General features: G+C 43.3%; 1 protein-coding gene across 1 annotated transcript in view; it reads left to right on the forward strand.

Moving 5' to 3' along the window:
- SMS (spermine synthase) overlaps window positions 1–23,045 on the forward strand; it is a 49,592-nt gene that overhangs the window by 16,475 nt on the left and 10,072 nt on the right. Inside the window, exons 2-7 of the mRNA XM_035000693.1 lie at window positions 5,160–5,280; window positions 8,820–8,910; window positions 9,802–9,866; window positions 14,926–15,101; window positions 16,083–16,237; window positions 16,922–17,011. Of these exons, the coding sequence (XP_034856584.1) occupies window positions 5,160–5,280; window positions 8,820–8,910; window positions 9,802–9,866; window positions 14,926–15,101; window positions 16,083–16,237; window positions 16,922–17,011 (698 nt within the window). The remainder of the gene's footprint in view (window positions 1–5,159; window positions 5,281–8,819; window positions 8,911–9,801; window positions 9,867–14,925; window positions 15,102–16,082; window positions 16,238–16,921; window positions 17,012–23,045) is intronic.

Genomic DNA, 23,045 nt, shown 5'->3' on the forward strand with positions numbered 1-23,045 from the left:
TCTAGCGGACAAAGGACACATTTTGCCCTGGGACAGGTCACTGTGTTGCTGTGCACTTTGGAGTGCTGAGTCGTCTACGAGTTGCACATCATTCTTGCCCGGCCAGAGTTTCCTAAGAACTTCTGCCAAACATTTTGTTAGCCTAGTTTGTATTACCATGCGTACTTGAAAGCCGTGTGATTATATCTCTTTTAGCATTTGAATTCGCTTTCAAATTTTCTGATTTTGTAGCCACTTAGGACTTTGCAGTCTTGTGTTCCCACATTTGGGCATGCTCTGACCCCAGGCTTATTTTCACTCCTATGGAGCATCTAGTAGTTCTCAAGGGACTGTATTGCCTGCCCCACTTCTATCCCTGGGCAGTGGGAGTGTGGGGTCTTTTTTTTTTTTTTTCTCTTCAGACAAAGTGGGGGACTACCCACGCGTAATGTGTATGACTGGGATTGCCAAAGTCCTGTGAGGGACAAGACTGTCCTTCACACCATATGTTGTCAACCCCAGTTGAGGAACCCCGATACGGCCAAGTACATTTTGCTTGGTCATATTACATGTATCTTACTAGACAGGCATGAAGGTTGAAATTGGGTAACTGCAAAGCATTTTCTGGGGCATGTCCTAGGCTGCCTGTTAGTAAGGAGTTCAGGCTTTTTTCAGACCTTTTTCAACATTTTCTATAACCTTTTGGTGACTCGACTAGTTAGTTTGGAAATAGTGGGGTTTTCTTGTTCTTTCTTTTATCTAGTGGTTTAGCTCGGTGGTTCTCAACCATGGCTGTGTATTGGAATTTCCCAGGGAGCCCTGAAAAATACCGATGCCTGGTTCTCACCCGTAGATTTTTATTTAATTGGTCTAGAATGTGCCGTACCACTTTTAAAAACTCCCCAGGAGGGCGCCTGGGTGGCTCAGTCGGTTAAGCGACTGCCTTCGGCTCAGGTCATGATCCTGGAGTCCCGGGATCGAGTCCCGCATCGGGCTCCCTGCTTGGCAGGGAGTCTGCTTCTCCCTCTGACCCTCCTCCCTCTCGTGCTCTCTGTCTCTCATTCTCTCTTGCAAATAAATAAAATCTTTAAAAAAAAAAAACAACTCCCCAGGTAATTATAATGCACTGCTGGGATTGAAAACCACTGGTTTAGATATTCTAGAAACTCTGCAAAGATACAGCAATATAGATGGTTAATTTAGACAACTGAAATAAATTATTTACCCACAAAACATTTATTGAGCCCCTGAGATCAAGATGACCAAGCGAGCCTCATCGTTGAACCTAGTGGAGCTCACGTCTTTGGCTTTGTTTTCATTTTCAAACCTTGGTTCTGGAAAAGAGTTGCTGGGCAGTTGTTTCAGCTCTGGAGCCCCTTTCTGGAATCGTCTCCAAGGGCTGGGAGCAATGTGGAGGACGAGAAGACAGGAGGAAAGTGCAGAAAGGCGCACAGTCTGTGGATCCCCCGCAGGGCCGGCACATTCAGTGCCCACAAGAGACCAGGCGGTGGTGACAGCCAAAAATAACATTCAGACCTGGCAGATTTCTTCTAAACTGAGGGGCAAGCCCATAGTATAGACATAAGTAACACTCACCATTGGGTTTCTTTCGTAATATGTTTTCCTTCAGTTTGAAACCTGGTTGGAGGGCCTCCATTAGCCCCCTCAGTACCTTTCCACTGATGGTGCCAGCTAGAAAAAGGGGGGAAGTTGCCGTGTTGCATTTGGCCGGCAGTCAAGGGTTTTAGGAATTTTAGACAAAGACACCCCTTTCCCTAGCCCAAGAGAGAGTTTGTCCCGGCTCAGCCCTGGGGCCGAGGTCCTCATATCCTGCGCAGCCTGGCCAGTGACGCGCAGGATGGCCCTGTCTGGATCGTCCCCTTCACCAGCATATAGGGGATTTGTGTTCTGTTTTGTAATGTGCCCACAGAACCCAGTCTTGAGGCCATTTACCAGGAGTGATGATTTGTTTTATGCACTTTCAAAACAGAAAACGTGTATTCTAGCCAAGGAGGGATTGAATAATGACATAGTGGCTCTCCCGTTGAGGGCAAGTAGTGCTGGGCTATGCGGGCCTCGGGGCCGTGCTGGGCACACTGTCCTTCCCGCCCTGTAGCTCAGTCACTTCCGCGGTAGCTTGACCCCACCAGGCTTCAGTGACAAACAGACTGAACGATGGCCCTTCTTTTGATGAAGTTTGAAATCGGAATTTTTTTAGGGGGTGGATTTCAGTCTTAAAACCAAATATCATTCAGAGGATATAATTCAGGCTTCCCCCTTTTAATTTCCAATTTCAGAATAGTGAAGCCAGCTATTTTCTTCCAAACGAGTTTCCCAAAGGCACAGTTTTTGCTGGGAATGAGCGAGACTAATGAGACATGAGGTCACCACCCGTGTTGCTTGATGCTTGTGTTGCGATGGGTGTGTGGTGTGCTTTCTGCTCCAGTCTTTCCCTGATGAGGGGCTTTTTCCTGGATGCAGCCTCTGTTCTGCTTGCTCTCATCGGGCTTGGCCACGCTGACATTCTCTGGCTCTACCCAGGTCCCTGCTCCCTCCTGGGTGCTGCCGTCTCAGAGGAGGAGACGCCTTCCTTGTGGGTGAACCCCAGCTGGTATTTTTATGAGAAGTGTGAAGTCCCTTTGCTTTCTGATTGCCTCTCACACAGTTGCTGGTGGACACACTTGTGCCCACCTGCTCCTGTTTGGGGGCTTGGGGCTGCACACTCATGTAGTTGTGTTTTTAAATGCTGTCCGTGAGTTTTGGTTGTGCTATCCTAATAGCTCTGTCTGTGTTCGGGAACTCAAAAGATTAGAAAGTGGATGCCCTCACGGCCATTTTTGCTATGCTATTTGCTTTCGTTTGTTAAGTGAAGTTGAAAGTACCTGTTTTGGTGGTGTATCCGTCTGCCAGAGCTACCCTAACAAAGTGCTACAGATCGGGCAGTTTAAAACAACAGACACATTCTTTCCCAGTTCTGGAGGCTAGAAGTTCAAAACTGTGTTGGCAGGGCCGTGGACCTTCTAAAGGCTCTAGGGGACAGCCCTTGCTTGCCTCTTCCAGCTGCGGGCGGCTCCTGGTGTTCTTGGCAGTATCACCTGCTCCTCTTTATCCCCGTCTCTCCTCTTCCGTCTGTCATGAGGGCACTTGTCCTTGGATTTAGGTCCCACCTGCATAATCCAGGATGATCTCATCTCTAGACCCATAATTACATCTGCAAAGACCTTTTTCTTCTTCTTTTTTTTTTTTTTAAAGATTTTATTTATTTATTTGACAGAGAGAGAGCGAGAGCAGGAACACAAGCAGGGGGAGTGGGAGAGGGAGAAGCAGGCCCCCCGCGGAGCAGGGAGCCTGATGCGGGGCTCGATCCCAGGACCCTGGGACCATGACCTGAGCTGAAGGCAGATGCTTAACGACTGAGCCACCCAGGCGCCCCTGCAAAGACCTTTTTCCAAATCAGGTCACCCTTCCAGGTTCTGGGGGTTAGGATGTGGACATATCTTTTTGGGGGCCACCATTCCACCCACTACAGTGTGGGTAGGTGAAATCTTTTTTTTTTTTTTAAGATTTTATTTATTTGAGAGAGAGAGAACGAGCACGGAGAGGGACAGAGGGAAAGGGAGAAGCCGATTCCCCGCTGAGCAGGGAACCTGATGCAGGGCTCAGTCTGATCCTGGGACTCTGGGACCATGACCTGAGCCGAAGGCAGACGCTTAACCGACTGAGCCACCCAGGTGCCCTGAAATCTGGTTTTTAAGTGGCAACTGACTTTAAATTTCTTGAAAAGTCTGTGCCTGCTAGAATAAGACACATTTGCTGCCCAATTTGGCCTCTGAACCCAATTTGTGGTCTTCATTCTTAACTGTGCTCTGGAAGGTCTTGGGAACATAGTTCCAGACATGGCTGGAGATGGATTCTAAGTAGGGTGAAAAAAATCCTTAACGTCTAGTCCAAACGTTGGCACTACTTAGTTTATGGAAGGAATTCTAGTGTGATTTTTCTGGTGAAAACTTTTCAGCTGTGAATCTTTTTGTTTTCTTCTTTTGCCTTGGTTCAGGTCGCAGACATACTCTTCGTACATACTCTGTTTTGACGCTTTGCAGCCTACACTGTTTTTTCTGTCATGTGGAAAAAGCACCAGCCCATGGAGGGCTCGTGGGACAGTACAGAGTAATTCCTTTTGTCTCATCTCGGTGCTTTACCTTACCCGTCTCAGGCAATGAGTGCTTAGCAGATCGAACTAGAGGAGAATAATTGTATTTTGCCTTTTCTCTTAGGCATCATAATGTTGGATGTTCCTGAAGATTGTGGCATCAAGTGAACCTGCAGAGATTAATGCAATTTCTATAACCTTGACCGAAGTCCTACCCGGGGCTACCACTTGGGAAGTGGGTGGGGAGGGAGAGGGGAAGATGGGCCCCTGGCCAAGGATAGGGTCACAGTACATAGCAGCAGGTTGTTCCATAAGGAATTGTTCAGTCGCTACTGTATAGAAATATGTTACTGAGTGGCCCCATTTAATTTCTTTTTCCCTATTATAATAGCAACCCATGCTTATTGTGAGACACCTGGAACATAAAGGCAAAAGTTTTTTTTTTTAAAGATTTTATTTATTTATTCATGAGAGACAGAGACAGAGAGAGAGAGAAGCAGGCTCCCAAGGAGCAGGGAGCCCGATGCGGGACTCGATCCCAGGACCCTAGGATCATGACCTGACCCGAAGGCAGACGCTTAACCATCTGAGCCACCCAGGCGCCCAAGGCAAAAGTTTTGAAGGTCTTTATGATACCCATTAGGAGCGGGTGGATATCCCCTTTCTAGCACTGTATAGGCTCATTAATTTATATACCCTAAAATGGAAGCTCATTTATTTGCATCTCTTTGATTTCTGGTTAGGCTCAACATTGTGTTGTGTCCTCTCTGGTTGGCTGAAGACCTGTCTGCATCCTTGGTGCAATGACTTTGTGGTTGGTGTTTTTGTGTCTGTCTTGTGTTACCTGGTGATCCGTGTAGCCTCTCCTCATGGGGTTGAGAACCTTCGTAGCTCCTGACAACGGGCGTGACGCTGGCAAATCTTCGTTCAGGTTTTCTTACGAAGTTCAGTCGTCAAACTGCGCCTCGCCGGCTTTCCTTTGGAATGTGTTTCATCCTGACCACCTTGCCTTCTCTCCCTTGTTCTCCAGCTGATGGCGAGACCATTCTAAAAGGCCTGCGGTCCATTTTCCAGGAGCAAGGGATGACAGAGTCGGTGCACAACTGGCAAGACCGCGGTTACCTAGCGACCTACATCAACAAAAACGGCAGGTGAGCTGGCCTTCAGATCTGAGCACTTCAGCTGGTGGAGGTTGGGGGCGGATGACAAAGTGGGGAGGGGTAGCGTCCAGGTATTTTTTATTTCCTCCTGTGACATCTTGTTAGGGGGGCTAGAATTCAGTGCTCACAGCCCTAGCTGCCCAGTAGAATCGCCCGGGAGTGCTTTCACAAGACGCCATGACCCCAGTCACTTTCCCAGAGATTGAGGCCAGTGGGCATCAGTATTTTTCCGAAGTCCCCCCCCCGGCCGGGTGATTCTGCTGTGTGGCCAGGACCCAGAACCCCTTGGAAGCAGAAGCAGTGTGAACTGCAGGCCACGATTCAGACGTGGTTAAAGCAGATTCCCGGGCCCCGCTCCAAGAGTTTCTGATGTAGCCGCTCTGGGGTAGCACCGGAAATCCCATTTTCAGCAAGCTCCCAGGGGACACCGATGCTGTTGGTCGGCTGACCCCACTGTGAGTAGCACTGTTAGAAGTTACTAGCAGTTAATGCAGACTGTCATCAAATGAGGAATGAGAATGTCTACGGGGAGGTTGACAGGAAGCTGAGGGGACCCAAGATTTCAAGTTGGGGTTTTTTTTCTTTTCCTTAAGACCTTTATAGACTATCCAGACTTTACCTAATCAATATGTAGATGAGAGCCAATATGTGCTGGGAATAGGGAAGGAAACCTAAATTAAGAACTGACGGAGAACAGAAGACCCCGGCATGTTGAGCTCTTTGTGCTTTCCTAAGTCTAGGTTTGTATCCTATCTAGACTGGTTTAGTATGCAAAACTAGTAAGAGTCTTCGTAATTTGCACTATTAATTTTAAAATGTGAACTCCTGGGTGTTTTCAATGGCTTTAATTCCATTTCACCCAATGGGTACAAAGTACTAGAATTCCACATGGTTTCATTAATGTCCCACATTCTGTCCCTTGTTTCTCTCTTAAAAGGAAAAATAACCACCCCCACGACCTCAGAGGCCCAGAAGGCAATGCTGGGAGATCAGGAAACTTTGACTTCTGAGTGCCCCCTTCCGTTACTCTCTTTCTAAGTCAACATGCTCCACCCCATGGGGGTTACTGGTCTTCCCTCTCTTGATGCCTCTCAAGGACTTCCCAGCTCCTCTCTCCCTAAGCCCAGATTTGTATTTCTAACTATGTAGCAAATCTCCACATAAGTGTTTAGCAGATACCTCAGATGTATCTAAAATCATTTCTTCTCAAGGCTGATCCCAAATCAACACCACTACCAAACTCTCCTACCTTCCCTCCTCCGTGCCCTGGCCCAGTTAATAGCCCGTTTCCTGCAAGTAGAGATTTGCAGCTGTCCTTGATCCTTTCAGCTCCTGCAGGCTTGGGTTCAGCCTCTCTCTGTCCTAGCCTCTTTTCTCCACCTTCCCTGCCATGGTCTCTTGCTATCCTGGATGTGGTCCATCCTTTGGGGACCACAGCAAATGGAACCATGTCGCCTTGCCACCCCGTAAGTTCTTTGAAGCCTTGATTCTCTTAGAATCTCCTCACTGCCTTTGCATCCAGGCACTTCTCTGCCTCACTTCTTGAATCTTCTACCATACACACCATTTCCAGTTGTCTGGGGGGCCTAGAATTCTTCCCAGAAGGGAATTTTGAATAGCAAGAGCTGTTTAGAAATTGCTTCTGAAAGCAGAAAAAATGAAAATTGACATGCTTAGTTTAAAAACGTATTTTCAACATTGGTCTCCCTCTTCTCTCACGTGCTCTACTGGGACCCATCCCCATGGTGCCTGTCCTGAAACCTCACTACTCCCACCCATGCCTGGGCGACCAGGCACCAGCTCAGGGGGACCATACCCAGCTTCTGGCCTGACTTCTGGTTAATAGCCACTTAGTGATGCTGAAGTCCTGGTCCTCAGCCTGGTTTTAATCCCTTGAGCTTTTTGTACTAACTTCCAGCATTGTCTGTGCTCCTGTGTTCCTGCAGTTCCATTGGCAGAGGACTGCACTAGAACCACCCAGCTGGTTAGGGGTGATGTTTTTCTACCCTTTCCCTTCTCCAGCCCCTCTCCTTTGTGCTGTGGGTGGTGGAGGGGGAAAAAATGATAGGCGCATTCAGGTGTAAATGATTTGTGGTTTCCTGGACCTGAACTTGATTTGGGGGCCATTTAAAGGCTGAAGGTGAAATTAACTAGTAGTGTTTAGTTTTTAATCCAATGTTTCTTTAACCACGACTTTTAGTAAATAGTAGTTTTATTTTTTATTTTATTTATTTTTTTAAAGATTTTATTTATTTATTTGACAGAGAGATAGCAAGGGCAGGAACACAAGCAGGGGGAGTGGGAGAGGGAGAAGCAGGCTTCCCGCCGAGCAGGGAGCCCGATGCGGGGCTCGATCCCAGGACCCTGGGATTATGACCTGAGCCGAAGGCAGACACTTAACAACTGAGCCACCCAGGCGCCCCAAGAAGTAGTTCTATGTCATAACCCCATACATAGTCATCTGTGTCTATACAGTACAGATACACGTATGATCAAAACAGAAATTTCTCCACATAATTGCCTTTTTTTTTTTTTTTTTAAGATTTTATTTATTTATTTGAGACAGAGAGAATGAGAGACAGAGAGCATGAGAAGGGAGGAGGGTCAGAGGGAGAAGCAGACTCCCTGCTGAGCAGGGAGCCCGATGCGGGACTTGATCCCGGGACTCCAGGATCATGACCTGAGCCGAAGGCAGTCGCTTAACCAACTGAGCCACCCAGGCGCCCTACATAATTGACTTTTATTGCATGTGATACACTCTGATATTTTAAGAAAAATGAGCAGATCCCCTAAATTAGGGGTCAGAAAGCTTGTTCTGTAAGGAGCCACATAGAGTCTCTGTCACATTCTCTCCTTTTTTTTTAAACAACTCCTTAAAAATGTAAAAACCATTCTTAGTCTGCAGGCTCTACAAAAAAAAGTCTTAAAGGGTGGATCTGGTGGTTTGCAGTGTGTAGGCTGGAGTGTGCCAACCCCGAACTAAATCAGTTTAACCACCACCCGCTTGCAGTCAGAAAACCGCGGCTCTGTTTTGAACTCTGAAGGTTAATTGGGAGGACCCAGTTTGTCCTTCCTACCCTCCCTTCATTTGAGGGCCATGGTCACTAAACTTGGCCGAATCATGTGCCAGGGAACCTTCTTAAAAAATCAGGTTCACAGGGGCACCTGGCTGGCTCAGTTGGTAGAGTATGCGACTCTTGATTTCGGGGTCGTGAGTTGGGTGGAGTTTACTTAAAAAAAAAAAAAAAAAAAAAATCCGGTTCACAGAACTGCTACTGAATCACTTTCTGGGCCCAAGAACCCGTTATCTGAAAACGTTAGCATCTGGTGACTGTCTAAATCTTCCCTAAATGATTGGTGGGCTTCCCACCCCCAAGAAGAGGTTCTCATAAGAAAGCAAAAGGGTTAACCATGTAACTTAAGAAAAAAGGAGCAATGGTCTTTGCTTTTAGTTGGGTGGGTTGGTGTCTTTTCTTCTTTTGAATGCCATGATACAATTCCTAACCTTAAAATTATGCTTTCCTTTGTAGCTTTGCCAGTTTGAGAATTTACCCACATGGATTGGTGTTGTTGGATCTTCAGAGTTATGACGGTGATTCGCAAGGCCAAGAAGTTGACAGTGTTGGTTTTTCGCTTTTATTTACTTTTATTTAATTATTGTTTTGCTTATTGTAATTACAAGTATTTGAGGATCATCAAATCTCATATTTTTATTTTTACTTATTTATTTATTTTTAAAATGTTATTATGTTATGTTAGTCACCATACAATACATCATTAGTTTTTGATGTGGTGATCCACGATCCATTGTTTTCGTATAACACCCAGTGCTCCATGCAGTACGTGCCCTCCTTAATACCCATCACCGGGCTAACCAATCCCCCCTCCCCCCTCCCCTCTAAAACCGTGTTTGTTTCTCAGGTCCATAGTCTCTCATGGTTCATCTCTCCCTCCAGTGCCCCCCGCCCATTTTTCCCCTTCCTTCTCCTAATGTCCTCCATGTTATTCCTTATGTTCCACAAATAAGTGAAACCATATGAAAATCTCATATTTTTAATGATAAAATTATTTTATGTAATTGCTGATCTCCCAGTTAACTTTAAATTTCCTCCCTCCAGATAAGTGATTTTAGAAGAAAAATAGTGGTTTCTCAATTGTTGTTAGGAACCTGGCTTGTCCTCATTCCCTTGACTGCTTAAAAACTGAGAGTTTTACTTTCCATGATGAAATGTAAACCTTTGAGCAGGATGTTATATCTGCATTATCCATGTGTTCTCCCCTTTCCCATTATCTTGCTGGTGACTTGCACTGAGGGTAGCACCATGAGGGCTGGTTGGTGTGGGTGTGTGGAACTGGGCCAGGCCTGGAGGCTGCTGAAGGGATGGGGGAGGTCAGGAATATCACACAGCTCTGTCACCACGGCCTCAGCCTCCTGGAAACTTAGCTGTTGCACTCACCTTATTCTATAAGCCCATTGACTTCTTTTAATTGTAGCTTTTCTTTTAATTGTAGCTCTTGAACAAAGTAGAAGAAAGAATGAAAGAATTGAGTCAGGACAGTGCTGTGCGGGTGAAGCGGTAAGTCCACTCCCGAATGTCCTTTTATATTTGTTTAACTGGTAAAATTGGAATGGTGGTGTTGTCCGAGCAGTGTCTGCTTCTGGCAACATGGGTAGACTGAGCTAATGGATGCCTCACATCCAAACAAGACAAAATGTATGAACACACACACACACACACGCGTGCATGCTGTGTAAAATGAAACAAAGGTAGAAAGGAGATAATGGAGTGAATCTCAGGAGCTGGAACTGTATAAAGCAGAGAGCTGGGGGGGGGCTTCCGTCTCAGTCAAAAGAGAGTGAGAGAACTCCCCAACCTGGTCCAGTAAAGTGAAAAGGTTGCTGTCTCTGCTCAGAGCTCTGGGCTCCAAAGTGGAATTCACTTCTAAGATTTATGACAAGATGGGGTGATAGAAAATTTGCCTCAAAGCTTTCAAGTAAGGTGACTTTGCAAGCTACTAAGAATTGAGAGGCCACCTACCTTGAGCAGCCACCGGTTGGTTCTTTTCAAATGATACTAAAGACAGTTAAGCTTCCCCTGTCCTGACTGTGGCTATTTAAACTTCAGTAAATATAGTTCCATTCCTCAGTTTCACTAGCCTCCTGTCAGTAGCTAATGGCTAGTGACTATCACAGTGTACCATGCAGATATGGAACATTTCTTTTGAACAGTGCAGCAGTGTTTGTCCATGGTAACAGATGTTAAAAGAGCCTTGATAGATGTAACAGCTTTGACATTTGTTGGAATGGATAGAGTCTTGTGTGGGTCCTGGGAATTAAGAATAGGAGTTAATCATGGATGCCCAACAGGTAATTCTCACCAGTTTGCTCCTGTCCTGTCTGGGTGGATCCTTATCAGGCCCCCAAAAGTAGGAGGCCTGTCCCTTACAACAGCAAACACAGAGAGACCTAGAGGGACTTTATCAAGGTCACGCCATCACTGATGGAAGCGACCAGAATACAGATGTCTCTAGTTGACAGCACTTTGTAGAAGCGTGCATTCATTTTGGCAAGACCTAGGATGTGAGGGACTTACTAGCTCAGCATGCTAAATTTCATCAGCCCATAGGAAAGCTCCAGGGCTGGTGTAAGGTTAACTAGAAGGTTGGTTAATCTCTGGTAGGGTAGAAAGCAGGGAACTGCTGGTAAATGAACATAACTGTGTACAACTTGCCCACGTGGTTGAAATCTGTCAGAGCACCTAGATTTGTTTACCCCACCTAAGTTCAGTGTACATCTCCTCAGCCATATTTCCCTCTTCCCAGTCCTTAAAAGCATGTCCACACCCACACACTTTTCTGGACTTTCCACCTTTCCCTGCTTGCAGAGGTTTTCAGCATTCCTTCGACTGCTGCAGACCTATCTGCACCAACCTGAATTCAGCGGGTTCCCACTCTGTTCTAAAATGTGTTAACTCCGTGATAATGAATTGGCCAACATCGAAATGCCTCTGAGTTTTATTGATCTCACTTTTACTAGGGTTACTTGTAGGACTAAGGGAATAGATGGAATACATTTATGGGTTTCGGCACTCATGAGAAGTCTTTGTTTTGGATATAGGAGCTAAGTGAGAGTGGAGTTAAGCTTTGTATTTTCAGTTCAAAATACAGACCTTGCTTTTGCTCGTTACTGCTCTTAGAACTTTTCGTAAAATCAGGGTAGAGGGGTCCAGAAGTTATTGGGAGTACTTGGTGGCAGGCTTTTTTAATTGGCCTCAAAAGGAGAAGGATGGTGCCATTTTTCTGTTTGGTGATGACATGGTTAGAAATTTAGTCATTAACAAGTAACTCATAACATTATCTGAAATCATTCCCCTGTGGCCAGTGAGTTAAATCTGAATTTTTAACTAAGAAGCCATGGGATGTATTAGATAATTTATTTTTATATTCTACCTTTCCAAAGAAAAGGAACAGGAAAACAAGCTTACATCCGTTAAGTTTTGTTGGGGGTTAGGGGTGAGGGAGATATTGCAGTAGACCCAGTGTACCGGAGACCCAGGACATACTCTGTCTGACTTTCTCTCTACGATCCATTTTCAATTTTCAGCAGTGAAAGTTGAAAGAAGAGTTGTGCTGGGCTCCAGAATATCTCCTGTAGCCCATTACAAGGAGATGCACTTCATGCTAGGATGAGTATTTCATCAAGATAAATGGCTTCCTCATCCTGTTAGAGATCCTTGTTGTTTCTTTGCCAGTCTTTAAAAACCATTGTGTTTCGGGGTGCCTGGCTGCCTCAAGTCAGTGGAGCGTGCGACTCTTGATCTCCGGGTCGTGAGTTTGAGCCCCATTTTGGGTGTAGAGATTACTTAAATCTTTAAAAAAAATAAAAAAAAAATGAGAACCATTGTGTTGCAATTGAAGAAAGAGCTCTTTACTTTAGCCAAGGCACTTAGTGACACACTTGAGAATAGACATTTATTTTCATCGGGTTTGTGCAGTTCAGTAATTTCGTATAGCTGGCTGGCTGTCAACCGGGGGGTGGGTTTCCTCTCCTGAAAACCCATGACTTGATATTTGTCACCTTCATCTAATGTCACGGTGGTTTACTCTCCCACCTCCGTCTACCCACCAACCATCAGCCAAGGGTGGAAGAGGCTTCCCCCAAGTCCTGTTTGCCTGCTCTGGGCCAGGCGGGCCGGGCAGGGGACGGGGGGGTGGGGGGTGGGGGGGGCTGGTATTGTCTTGTTTGGGGCTGCACATTTTACAAGACAAACCTGGTCTGCAGACATTCCAGCAGCTGCATTTGTTCACTTGAACGGTGCAAGAAGTGGTTAAATCAGGAGTTGCTAGGATTAAATGAGAGTTCATGGGAATTTGCTTTGTAAATCTCAGTGTTCTTTTTTCTATATATAGATTTTATTTATTTATTGAGGGACAGAGAGCGCGTGCAAGCAGGGGGAGGGGCAAAGGCAGAGGAGAGAGAGAATGTCCAGCAGACTGCACACCCAGCACGGAGCCCGATGCAGGGCTAGATCCCACGACCCTGAGATCATGTCCTGAGCTGAAATCAAAAGTCGGACGCTTAACCGACTAAGCCATCCAGGCGCCCCAATCTTAGTGTTCTTTATGGTTGTTAGTGTTTGCTCAGAGGAAGCTTCATTAAAAGAGGTTCAGACTGTATTCCTGGTAACAGGTGAGTGGGAGGGCAGAGACTCACCAGAGCAAGTCAAGAGGTAGCATACCCCATCATCCAGCTGTTTTACTGTTGAATACCACTGTGTTTGAGAACACATGACTTGCACACAGTTGTGTTGGTATGCAGCGAGTTCTCACTTTGTGTTGCTGTTAGATTTGCCAAGCCCCTTTTCTGGCTCTGGTTTTCATTGTCGTTTAGTGTCCTCTGCTGGTAGTTTCTAGTACATTCACGTTTTCTGAAATACTGAGCATTTGCAAAAGAATGGAATGGGAAAATCCTCAGTTTGCAGTCCTTCTAGTAATAATAATTGATACAGGCAAGAATCTTCTAGATGCCAAAACCACTACTGGAGGTTTGTTGAGAGCTCAGAGGCTTCACCCAGTTTGAGAGGGCTACCCCACAGCCTGCTTAGTAATTTCAAAGGGAAAAAGGGTACCTTTGTAAATGGAGGGATCTGGTGCCATTCACTTGAACCAACTGGTCACACTTAGCATCTCTAATAATAGGACAAGCACACATCTTTTGCCCCTGATGTGATGCTTCTGTAAATATCTACCACCCTGACTTTAATGAAGAAAGAGGTCTTTAGGCACCTTAGGGATTTTCTGCAGAACACCTGGTCTGCATTTCCCTGAGATGTTATGAAACACATTGGGTAGAAAAACTTAACTAAAGGGGCGCCTGGGTGGCTCAGTCAGTTAAGCGTCTGCCTTTGGCTCAGGTCATGATCCCAGGGTCCTGAGATCGAGCCCCGCATCGGGCTCCTTGCTCTGCGGGAGGCCTGCTTCTCCCTCTCCCTCTGCTGTTCTCCCTGCTTGTGTTCCCTCTCTCTCTCTGTCAAATAAATAAATAAAATCTTTAAAAAAAAAAAAAAAAACTAAAATAGACGAAATGAGGGTAAAAAAGGAAAAGAAAATACAGCATATGATCCTTCATTCAAAAGCAGAACAGCTGTACATGACATGATTGGGACGGTCTTGGGGGCATTTGAATGTGGATTGTGTACCAGATGATGGTATTACACCCCCGTGCACTTGCATGAACGTGGTGTGGAAGTGTGGTGGGGTAGGCGGTCTTAAGAGATTCCTGTTGAAGTATTTGGGGTGAGTGTGATGTCTGAGGTGGCCATTTTCTCCAACTTTTTTTTTTTTTTAAACGATTTTATTTTTTTGACAGAGACATAGCGAGAGAGGGAACACAAGCAGGGGGAGCAGGAATGGGAGAGCGAGAAGCAGACTTCCCGCCGAGCAGGGAGCCCGATGCAGGGCTCCATCCCAGGACCCTGGGATCATGACCTGAGCCAAAGGCAGACGCTTAACCCACTGAGCCACTCAGGCGCCCCTTCTCCAACGTTTTTTTAGGAAAAATTGAAGGCATGCCAGAAAGGTTTATTAAAAAAGTAACCTCTAAATGTACAACAGTTGCTGAGATTTGGTAGTGGCCATATTCGTATATAAAGCTGAAAGACCAAGCTTTAGATTTGTATACTATTCTGGAATTGGCTGAGGGGCACGTCGCTTGCTTTTGTACACTCACACTTCCGGGTTCACTTTTTTTTTTTTAAGTAATCAGTACACCCAATGTGGGGCTCGAACTCATGACCCCAAGATCAGTAGTGGCATCGTCTGCTGACTAAGTCAACCAGGCGTCCCTCCAGGTTCACTTTTTTTTTTTTTTTAAGATTTTATTTATTTATTCGAGAGAGAGACACACAGCAAGAGAGGGAACGCAAGCAGGGGGAGTGGGAGACGGAGAAGCAGGCTTCCCACCGAGGAGGGAGCCCGATGTGGGGCTTGATCCCAGGAACCTGGGATCATGACCTGAGCCGAAGGCAGACGCTTAACGACTGAGCCACCCAGGCGCCCCTGCAGGTTCACTTTTAAGGCAGCGGCACCATAAGCAGTGTTCCTGTAAAGGCTCATTCTTGTTTTCCCTTTTTCCAGATTACCACCCATAATTCGAGGAGGAGCTATCGACAGATACTGGCCCACTGCTGATGGTCGCCTGGTTGAGTATGACATAGATGAAGTGGTGTATGATGAAGATTCACCTTATCAGAACATTAAAATTCTACACTCAAAGCAATTTGGAAATATTCTCATCCTTAGTGGGGATGTTAGTAAGTATTCCATCCCTACCCCAGTTGCAAAGCAGAGTGACAGTGTTTTAGATAATGGTGCTTTTCTGACAAATAGCACCATTGTGGATTTGTCGTAGTTTGTCCTTGGCAGTGCTATTTTTTTGAAAGGAATATTTATGTCATATTAACCTGTGGATTGTCTGGGCTTTCCTGTTTTATTTTTATTTTTTATTTTAAAGATTTTATTTTATTTATTTTAGAGAGAATGTGTGAGCGGGGGGAGGGGCAGAGGGAGAGCGGAAGCAGACACCATTCAGGACAGAGCCCGACCAGGACCCGGGGTTCCATCCAACCCATGACCCTGGGATCATGACCTGAGCTGAAACCAAGAGCCAGACACTTAACCAACTGAGCTACCCAGGCGCCCTTAGGCTTTCATGTTTTATAGCAGAGCCATGAAAACATTGTCTTGATGTTCCTTTTTCTTAGTATTCTTAGTGTTGAGTATTTGGATTATACTCATATAAAGAAAATATGATTCCTTATTTTTTAAGAAATTTTTTTGTTTCGGAAAATTTCAAAACTGAGTAGACAAAATAGTATGATGAACCCATGTATACTCACCATTGAGTGCTAACAATTAGAAACTCCTGGCCAATCTTGTTTCCCCTAAATCCTGGTTTACTTTGTCTCTCTCCTATTACTTGGAACAACTCTCAGATGCCGTATTTCATGTAATAAAAGATATGATTGCTTTTAATTAGCATATTAGAACATTCTTAAGACTGAATTTTTTTTTTCCACTGACCATGGTATATGTGTATGTAATATATTAGGTGTCAGATGAGTAGGGTTGATGAAAAAAAAGTACCTCTGCACGTTGTTGATAGTTTTTAAAGATCAAAAATGAAAAAAATTTGAATTTTAGACTAGATTCCAGCACTTTCTAGCATGGCAAGTCAGGTCTCTGTGTGGGTTTGGGTAGAATCACCATTTTGTACCTGTGTTTTTCCTCCCTAGATCTGGCAGAGAGTGATTTGGCGTATACCCAGGCCATCATGGGCAGTGGAAAAGAAGACTACAGTGGCAAAGACGTGCTGATTCTTGGGGGTGGAGATGGGGGCATATTATGTGAAATAGTCAAACTGAAACCAAAGATGGTCACTATGGTAGAGATATCCTTTGTTTGGAGATCAAGTTCAATTGGCTTCTGTTTTGTTCCTCTTTTTTTGTCTTAAGACTCCAGCTAATGTTATGAGGCAAATGCCTTTTAAATACTGCCTTGAACAAACATTTCCATTTAGGACCAATAGCCTTTTCATGTGGCTACAAACAAAGCAGCAGAGATCCTCTAGTTGAGAAAACGAGAAAGCAACCTTGGTACTGTGTCTACTGCTTAGCACTTTGTGAAAGGGCTTCTTCATGAAAAGGGAAAATTCAGTTCTTTTTTTGAGTGACCTTGGTACAACAATGAAATCATTGTCTCATTCATCTTTTTTTTTTTTTTTTTTTTGGTAAATCTGATACCCAAGTTTGTGTTATAAAATTCATGTTTGTCTTACCTTTATTTTTTTTTAAGATTTTATTTTACTTTATTAAGATTTTATTTATTTATTTATTTGAGAAAGAGAGCACGGGGAGGGACAGAGGGATAGGGAATTTCAGACAGACTCCACACAGAGCTGGATGCTGGGATCCCATCTCACAACCCTGAGATCATGACCTGAACTGAAATCAAGAGTCAGACGCTTCACCGACTGAACCACCCAGGTGCCCCTACCTTTTCTTTAAAGTATTACTATTTCAGAATTCTTTGATAGATCAAATTCAGGATCAATTTCTCCTTGACCTGTTTGAACATTGACCAAATGGTGATTGATGGATGTAAGAAATACATGCGAAAAACATGTGGCAACGTCTTAGACAATCTTAAAGGAGACTGCTATCAGGTAATTATGTTTTCTAGATAACATTTTGAAGTCAACTAATAATATGTTATTGACTTGAATTGTACTTTCCTAAAACAGCTCTAAGGGTAGTTGGTTAAGAAGATAAATAGATCATCTTGGAGGGAAGGATAATTTTTCCCTCTACTGTTAGAAGGTGGAGGAGGGACAGTAAAGTATCCCCCCAAACTGAGAAGGCACTTGGTGACCAGAAAGCAAAGGGCCACTCCATAGAGTTTACACCGAGTTTTACTCAGGGACACCTAACTGACAGGCGGGATTGGGCAGAGGATGGTCCGTGGCAGCTGCGTAGTTACTCTCTGCAAAGTCCAGACTGTAGTCCACGGATTTTATAGAGGGAGAGGACATGCAGGAAGGGCACTGGAGTGAGATCATACCATTCCCATGTACCTCAGAGGGTATGCGTGCACTAATTGACCTTTAATCAAGCTAACCTTTCATTAGCTTTTATGGCACGACCTGTGTATGAGGATGGGGAAAGACCGTTATCTCTAACAGATTCATGGGAAACCAAAATGCCAGCCTTTCTTGGCAGGCATTTTTGACGTACGTATATTAATCTCTAAGGTGCCAGAACACGTAGTCCCAAGAGAGGTCATTGAGCAAACATGAACAAGATAAGAGGGCCAAAGATGGACTCAGTATTATCAGCACCCTTACCCTCTGCCCTTCTAGTTCTTGGCTAAGACTCCTGTAATAAAAGACAGATTAACAAGAGAAATACAGAAGTCGAGTAACATATATACCTCATGTGTACTTGGGAGAGACCCAGAGATCAGTGAGTAACTCAGAGGTAGCTTTAAAATTTAGGCTTAAATACCAACTTAATAGGGAAAGGCATCATAGGTGTCTTGGGGAGAGTGAGTGACTTTTAAGGAAAGATAATGGGCCCTTGGAAGAATAGATGGGGTAGGTATGATACTTGTGACTAAGTTTGTCTGGATGTGGTATCCATTTCCTGTCTTGTGATAGAGGTCATCTGTCCCTGGTTGAACCCACTAGGGAGGGGATCTCGGACAATTGAGTTTCTTTCAGAGGATCTATCTTAGGTAGGTTGAAGGGGAGTTCGGAGAAAGCTGCCTTCTGCATTTGCTGTTTTTCAAGTGCCTATACAGCTCAAAATAATACACCAAAGTGGCATACTTTGAGGTGGCATCTTCTGCTACTCTTCAGACTCTGTGTGAGTTACGTGTACATCTCAACAGTTGCTTCTTGCTAAGCAAATTCGTTTCTGTCCTAAATTGTACTGTACTTCCAAGTTGACCAATCATTACAGTTTGTTGGATGTTTTGTGTTGTATTTTAAACATGCACGTGTTCAGTGCTTACATCTACAATACTTGTTAGAACAAGATAACCAAGCAAATACATTTTATTTGAACAGAATCTTAAATGTGTGTCTTCAAAAAAAAAAGTATTACTCTAGATTTATAAACAATTTAGACGAGTGCTTTCATTTGTTGATCTATAAATTGCTTATCCCTACCCCATCTTCCCTAATGTGTTTGCATCCAAATTTGATTTCATGGTGCATGCATGTTAATTTTTTAAGCTGAAAGAGAATTCTGTCTATATTGACATGTAGGTGTGATTGTTTTGTGGGCAAAAGAGAAAGAAGGATATATGTATTTCACATGTACTGTTGGAGAGTTTTAATAAGGGACGCGGGGAAGGGGAGTTAGGTTCATCAGAGCATGACAGGTTTGTTTCACTCATTTGTTTCATGGAGCTAAAAGTTACCATTGTTGTCAAATAATGTTTGCATTGTTAGCCAGACTCTCTGCCTAAGGTGTTTTAACCTGTAATCCTCAACCCTGCACCAAGCAGCTATTATTTCTCTTTTATGGTTGAAGAAGATTCAGCTTAGAGAGTTCGAAGGACATTTATTCAAGGTTATAGGGTAACTTCAGAAGAGTGATTTCACTCCGATACCCGGCTCCCCGGCTCCTTCTGTAACTTCCTTATATGGATTCAGAAAAACAATTGAAGCATAAGCAGAACCGCAAACCCAAACCTGCAGTACGGTGGAGTTGTAGATTGTTGTAATTAGAGGCTGGATGTACGTGGGACGATTTACTAATGGCTTTGGAAAAAACTCTTGCACGTCTGTCTGAAAGCAGAGCACCAAAGGCAGGTGGTGACATTGACAGTGGGACAGTCTAGGGAATGGAAAAGTAGTATTTTATTTGAAATGGCTCTGCTTTTGAGGAAGTTGGGTGTCTGAATACATCCGCCCACCCCTTCCGTCTTCTTGCTGGATTAGAACAACCATTGGGGGAGCCTGGAAAATTCTTCTGAGGTTGAGGGTTTTCTGAGTGCTCTCAAGGGGTGGGGGGTTCCTCATCTGGGGGTATTCACAGGCAAGCCCCTTAGCCATTAAAATATTACCATTAAAAAAACACCAGGTCTTTGCAAATGTTTATTTCAAAAACACATAGTTACTCTGTTAACCATGTTTAGAAAAGTAGAAAATGTTCCAAAGTGCTCCCCATTCCTTTTATAATGATTGAGTAACTTTAATACTAAAATCCTTAAGGTAGTACAAAAAGAAAACTAAAGATTGGTTTTGATGAGTATACAAGATTTTCAAGTAAAGAGTAAATTAAATCTAGCAGTTTATTTAAAGAACTCTATTAGACCCAAGAAAGATTTAGTTCAGAAACATAAAGATGGGAATCTTAAAGAAGTCTGTCAACATGATTTATTATATGAATTATTTAAAAGAGAAAATAATGTACTAACAGATGACAAAGCATTTGGGGGATATTTAGCAGTCATTCTTAATAAAAAGTCTTTTAAGTAAGATAAAATTGCAATAGAAGGGAAACTACCCAAACGTAACAAACTGTCAGAAACTTAATGTTATATAAAAAGGCAAAATACATTAAGGCATTTCCAGTAAAACTGGAAATAAGGTCGAAGATGCTTGTTAACTTTATTCAATATTGTTTTTGAGGCATTAGCTAATACAGTAAGGTAGGAAAATGAAAACAGTATAAACATAGAAAGAATCATTATTTGCAGATGATATGAATGCTTAGAAAATCTAGGAAACTCGCCTAGAAAATTAGTCGAGTTCATGAGAATTTGGTGAAGTGATTGGATAGAGAAAGTCTAAAAAAATGTTTTTTAAGCTATGCTAAATGCAAAACAGTTTGAATGGAAATTGGAGGTAGAGAGTGGGCTAGAGATCCTATTCAGAAGAATGACCAAGAATAATGACCAGTTGTTTTTTTAAGTTATTAATTTTAATTCCAGTGTAGTTAACCAGAGTATTATATTAGTTTCAGATGTCCAATACAGTGATTCAGCGATTCTCTACATTACTCAGTGCTCATCACAATAAGTGCACTCTTAATCCCCATCACCTATTTCACCCATCCCCTCACCCCACCTCCCCTCTGACAACCATCTGATTGTTCAAGTATGAGTGAAATCTTACGGTATTTGTCTTTCTCTCACTGACTTATTTCACTTAGCATAATACTCTCTAGCTCCATCCACGTCGTTACAAATGGCAAGATTTCATTCTTTTTTAATGGCTAAATAATATTCCGGTGTGTGTGTGTGCACGCACGCACACATAAACGCCACTTCTTTATCCATTCATCAGTTGATGGACACTTGGGCTGCTTCCATATCTTGGCTATTGTAAGTAATGCTGCCATAAACATTGGGGTGCACGTATCCCTTTGAATTAGTAATGTTCTTGTATTCTTTGGGTAAATACCCGGTAGCGCAATTGCTGGGTCATAGGGTAGTTCTATTTTTAACTTTTTGAGGAACTTCCATGCTGTTTTCCATAGTGGCTGCCACTGTTTGCATTCCCACCAATAGCGTAAGAGGGTTCCCCTTTCTCTGCATCCTTGCCAACATCTGTTGTTTCTTCTGTTGATTTTAGCCATTCTTACAGGTGTGAGGTGATACCTCATTGTAGCTTTGATTTGCATTTCCCTGATGATGAGTGATGTTGAGCATCTTTCCATGTGTCTCTTGGCTATCTCTGTTGGCCGTCTGGATGTCGTCTTTGGAAAAATGTCTGTTCATGTCTTCTGCCCATTTTTAAGTTGGATTATTTGTATTTTGGGTATTGTGTAAGACGTTTATATATTTTGGATACTAACCCTTTATCAGATATGTCATTTGCAAATATATCTTTTCCCATTCCGTAGGTTGTCTTTTAGTTTTGTTGATTGTTTCCTTTGCTGTACAGAAGCTTTTTATTTTGATGTAGTCCCAGTAGTTTATTTTTGCTTTTATTTCCCTTGCCTCGGGAGACATATCCAGAAAAATGTTGCTATGACTGATGTCAGAGATGTTACTGCCTGTGTTCTCTTCTAGGATTTTTGTACTTTCAGGCTTCACATTTAGGAATAAAATGACCGATTGTTAAATACCTAGGAATATATTTAAATAAGAATGGTATTGTGGGACTGATAAGAATTATGTCAAGATCTTACAAGAATTATGTCGAGATCTTACTGAAAGACCACAACTATAGTTGGAATATATGGAGAGACATGTTACATTTCTAGGATGAGAATACCAGAACAATGTCTATAACTTCCTAATTACAAGTAATTCCAGTCAGAATCCCAAGGAGGTTTTTAGAATTAGATCAAATGATTTTCAGTTTCATTTGTAACAATAAATACTTAAGAATAGCCAAGAAAAAAAATTTTTTAAATATTTTATTTATTGGGACACCTGGGTGGCTCAGTCGGTTAAACACCTGCCTTAATCTCAGGTCATGATCCCGGGGTCCTGGGATTGAGCCCTGCATCGGGCCCCCTGCTCAGTGGGGGAGCCTGCTTCTCCCTCTGCCTGCCACTCCCCCTGCTTGTGCTCTCTCTCTTTCTGACAAATAAAATCTTAAAAAAAAAGATTTTATTGATTTGAGAGGGTGAGAGAGAGAGCACGAGACGGGAGGGTCAGAGGGAGAAGCAGACTCCCTGCTGAATGGGCAGCCTGATGTGGGGCTGGATCCTGGGACTCCAATCCTGGAACTCTGGGATCATGACCTGAGCCAAAGGCAGACACTTAATCGACTGAGCCACCCAGGTGCCCCTCCAAGAAAAAATTTTTTTAAAAAATCATAGTGCAGGGAAATTTGCCCTATTGTTTAGTAATTTACTGTTAAAGCATAGTAATCAAATAGGGAGTGTGATGTTGACACAGGAATGCACATATAAGAGGAATGGCACAGAGATTTTGAACATGTCTGAGTGTGTATTCGTACAAGTAATAGATGGCCTAAGGTATATTTCAGTTTGCTTGGGAAAAGGAGATTGAGTTGATTTCATAGGTGATGCCAACACAATGGGCTGTCCATCTCCATGAGAACAAAGTTAACATGACCCTAGAAGCCATAGAAAAATTAATCTCAGATGGCTTAAGCTCTGGATACAAAAACTAATACATTTAGGTAAATTTAACATATTTAACCTTGGAGTTGGAAAATCTTTTAAAGACAAGAAACCCAGAAACTACAACAACAACCTAATCCCATAAACGAAGCTGAAAAACTGGTAACAAACACGACAGGGATTTAATCCCTTTAATAATACAGAGAGCCCCTACAATTTAAGATTTAAAAAATAAGATAACTATATAGAAAAATAATAAAGGACATGAACTGGTATTTCTCAGAAGACAAAAATCAAATATCCTATAAACTTATAACAAGATGCTCACCCCTGTTAGTGGCCCAGCAAGTTCGTGTGAAAACATTAGCAAGGGACCTGACAAAATAGAAAGAGGGACAATATCCAGGCAACAGGTGCTTGCATGCATTGCTAGTTGGGAGTGTGAATTGCCATCTAAACTATAAAAACTAAAATGGACATGCCTTTGGTCTCAGCAACCCAGTGTTTGAATGTCTGGCCTACGAGGAGGCTAAAGAGTAGTACATTTTTTATGGAATGATATAATTAAAAAAAATACCATTACCCTTCAAAAAAAATCTATCCTTACCTAGAACGATGTTAGATGAAAATTTTTCAGTTCAGAATGTGTGT

The sequence above is a fragment of the Mirounga leonina genome, unplaced genomic scaffold (genome assembly GCF_011800145.1).
Source record: "Mirounga leonina isolate KUSES-001 unplaced genomic scaffold, KU_Mleo_1.0 Mir_101595, whole genome shotgun sequence".
Taxonomy (NCBI): domain Eukaryota; kingdom Metazoa; phylum Chordata; class Mammalia; order Carnivora; family Phocidae; genus Mirounga; species Mirounga leonina.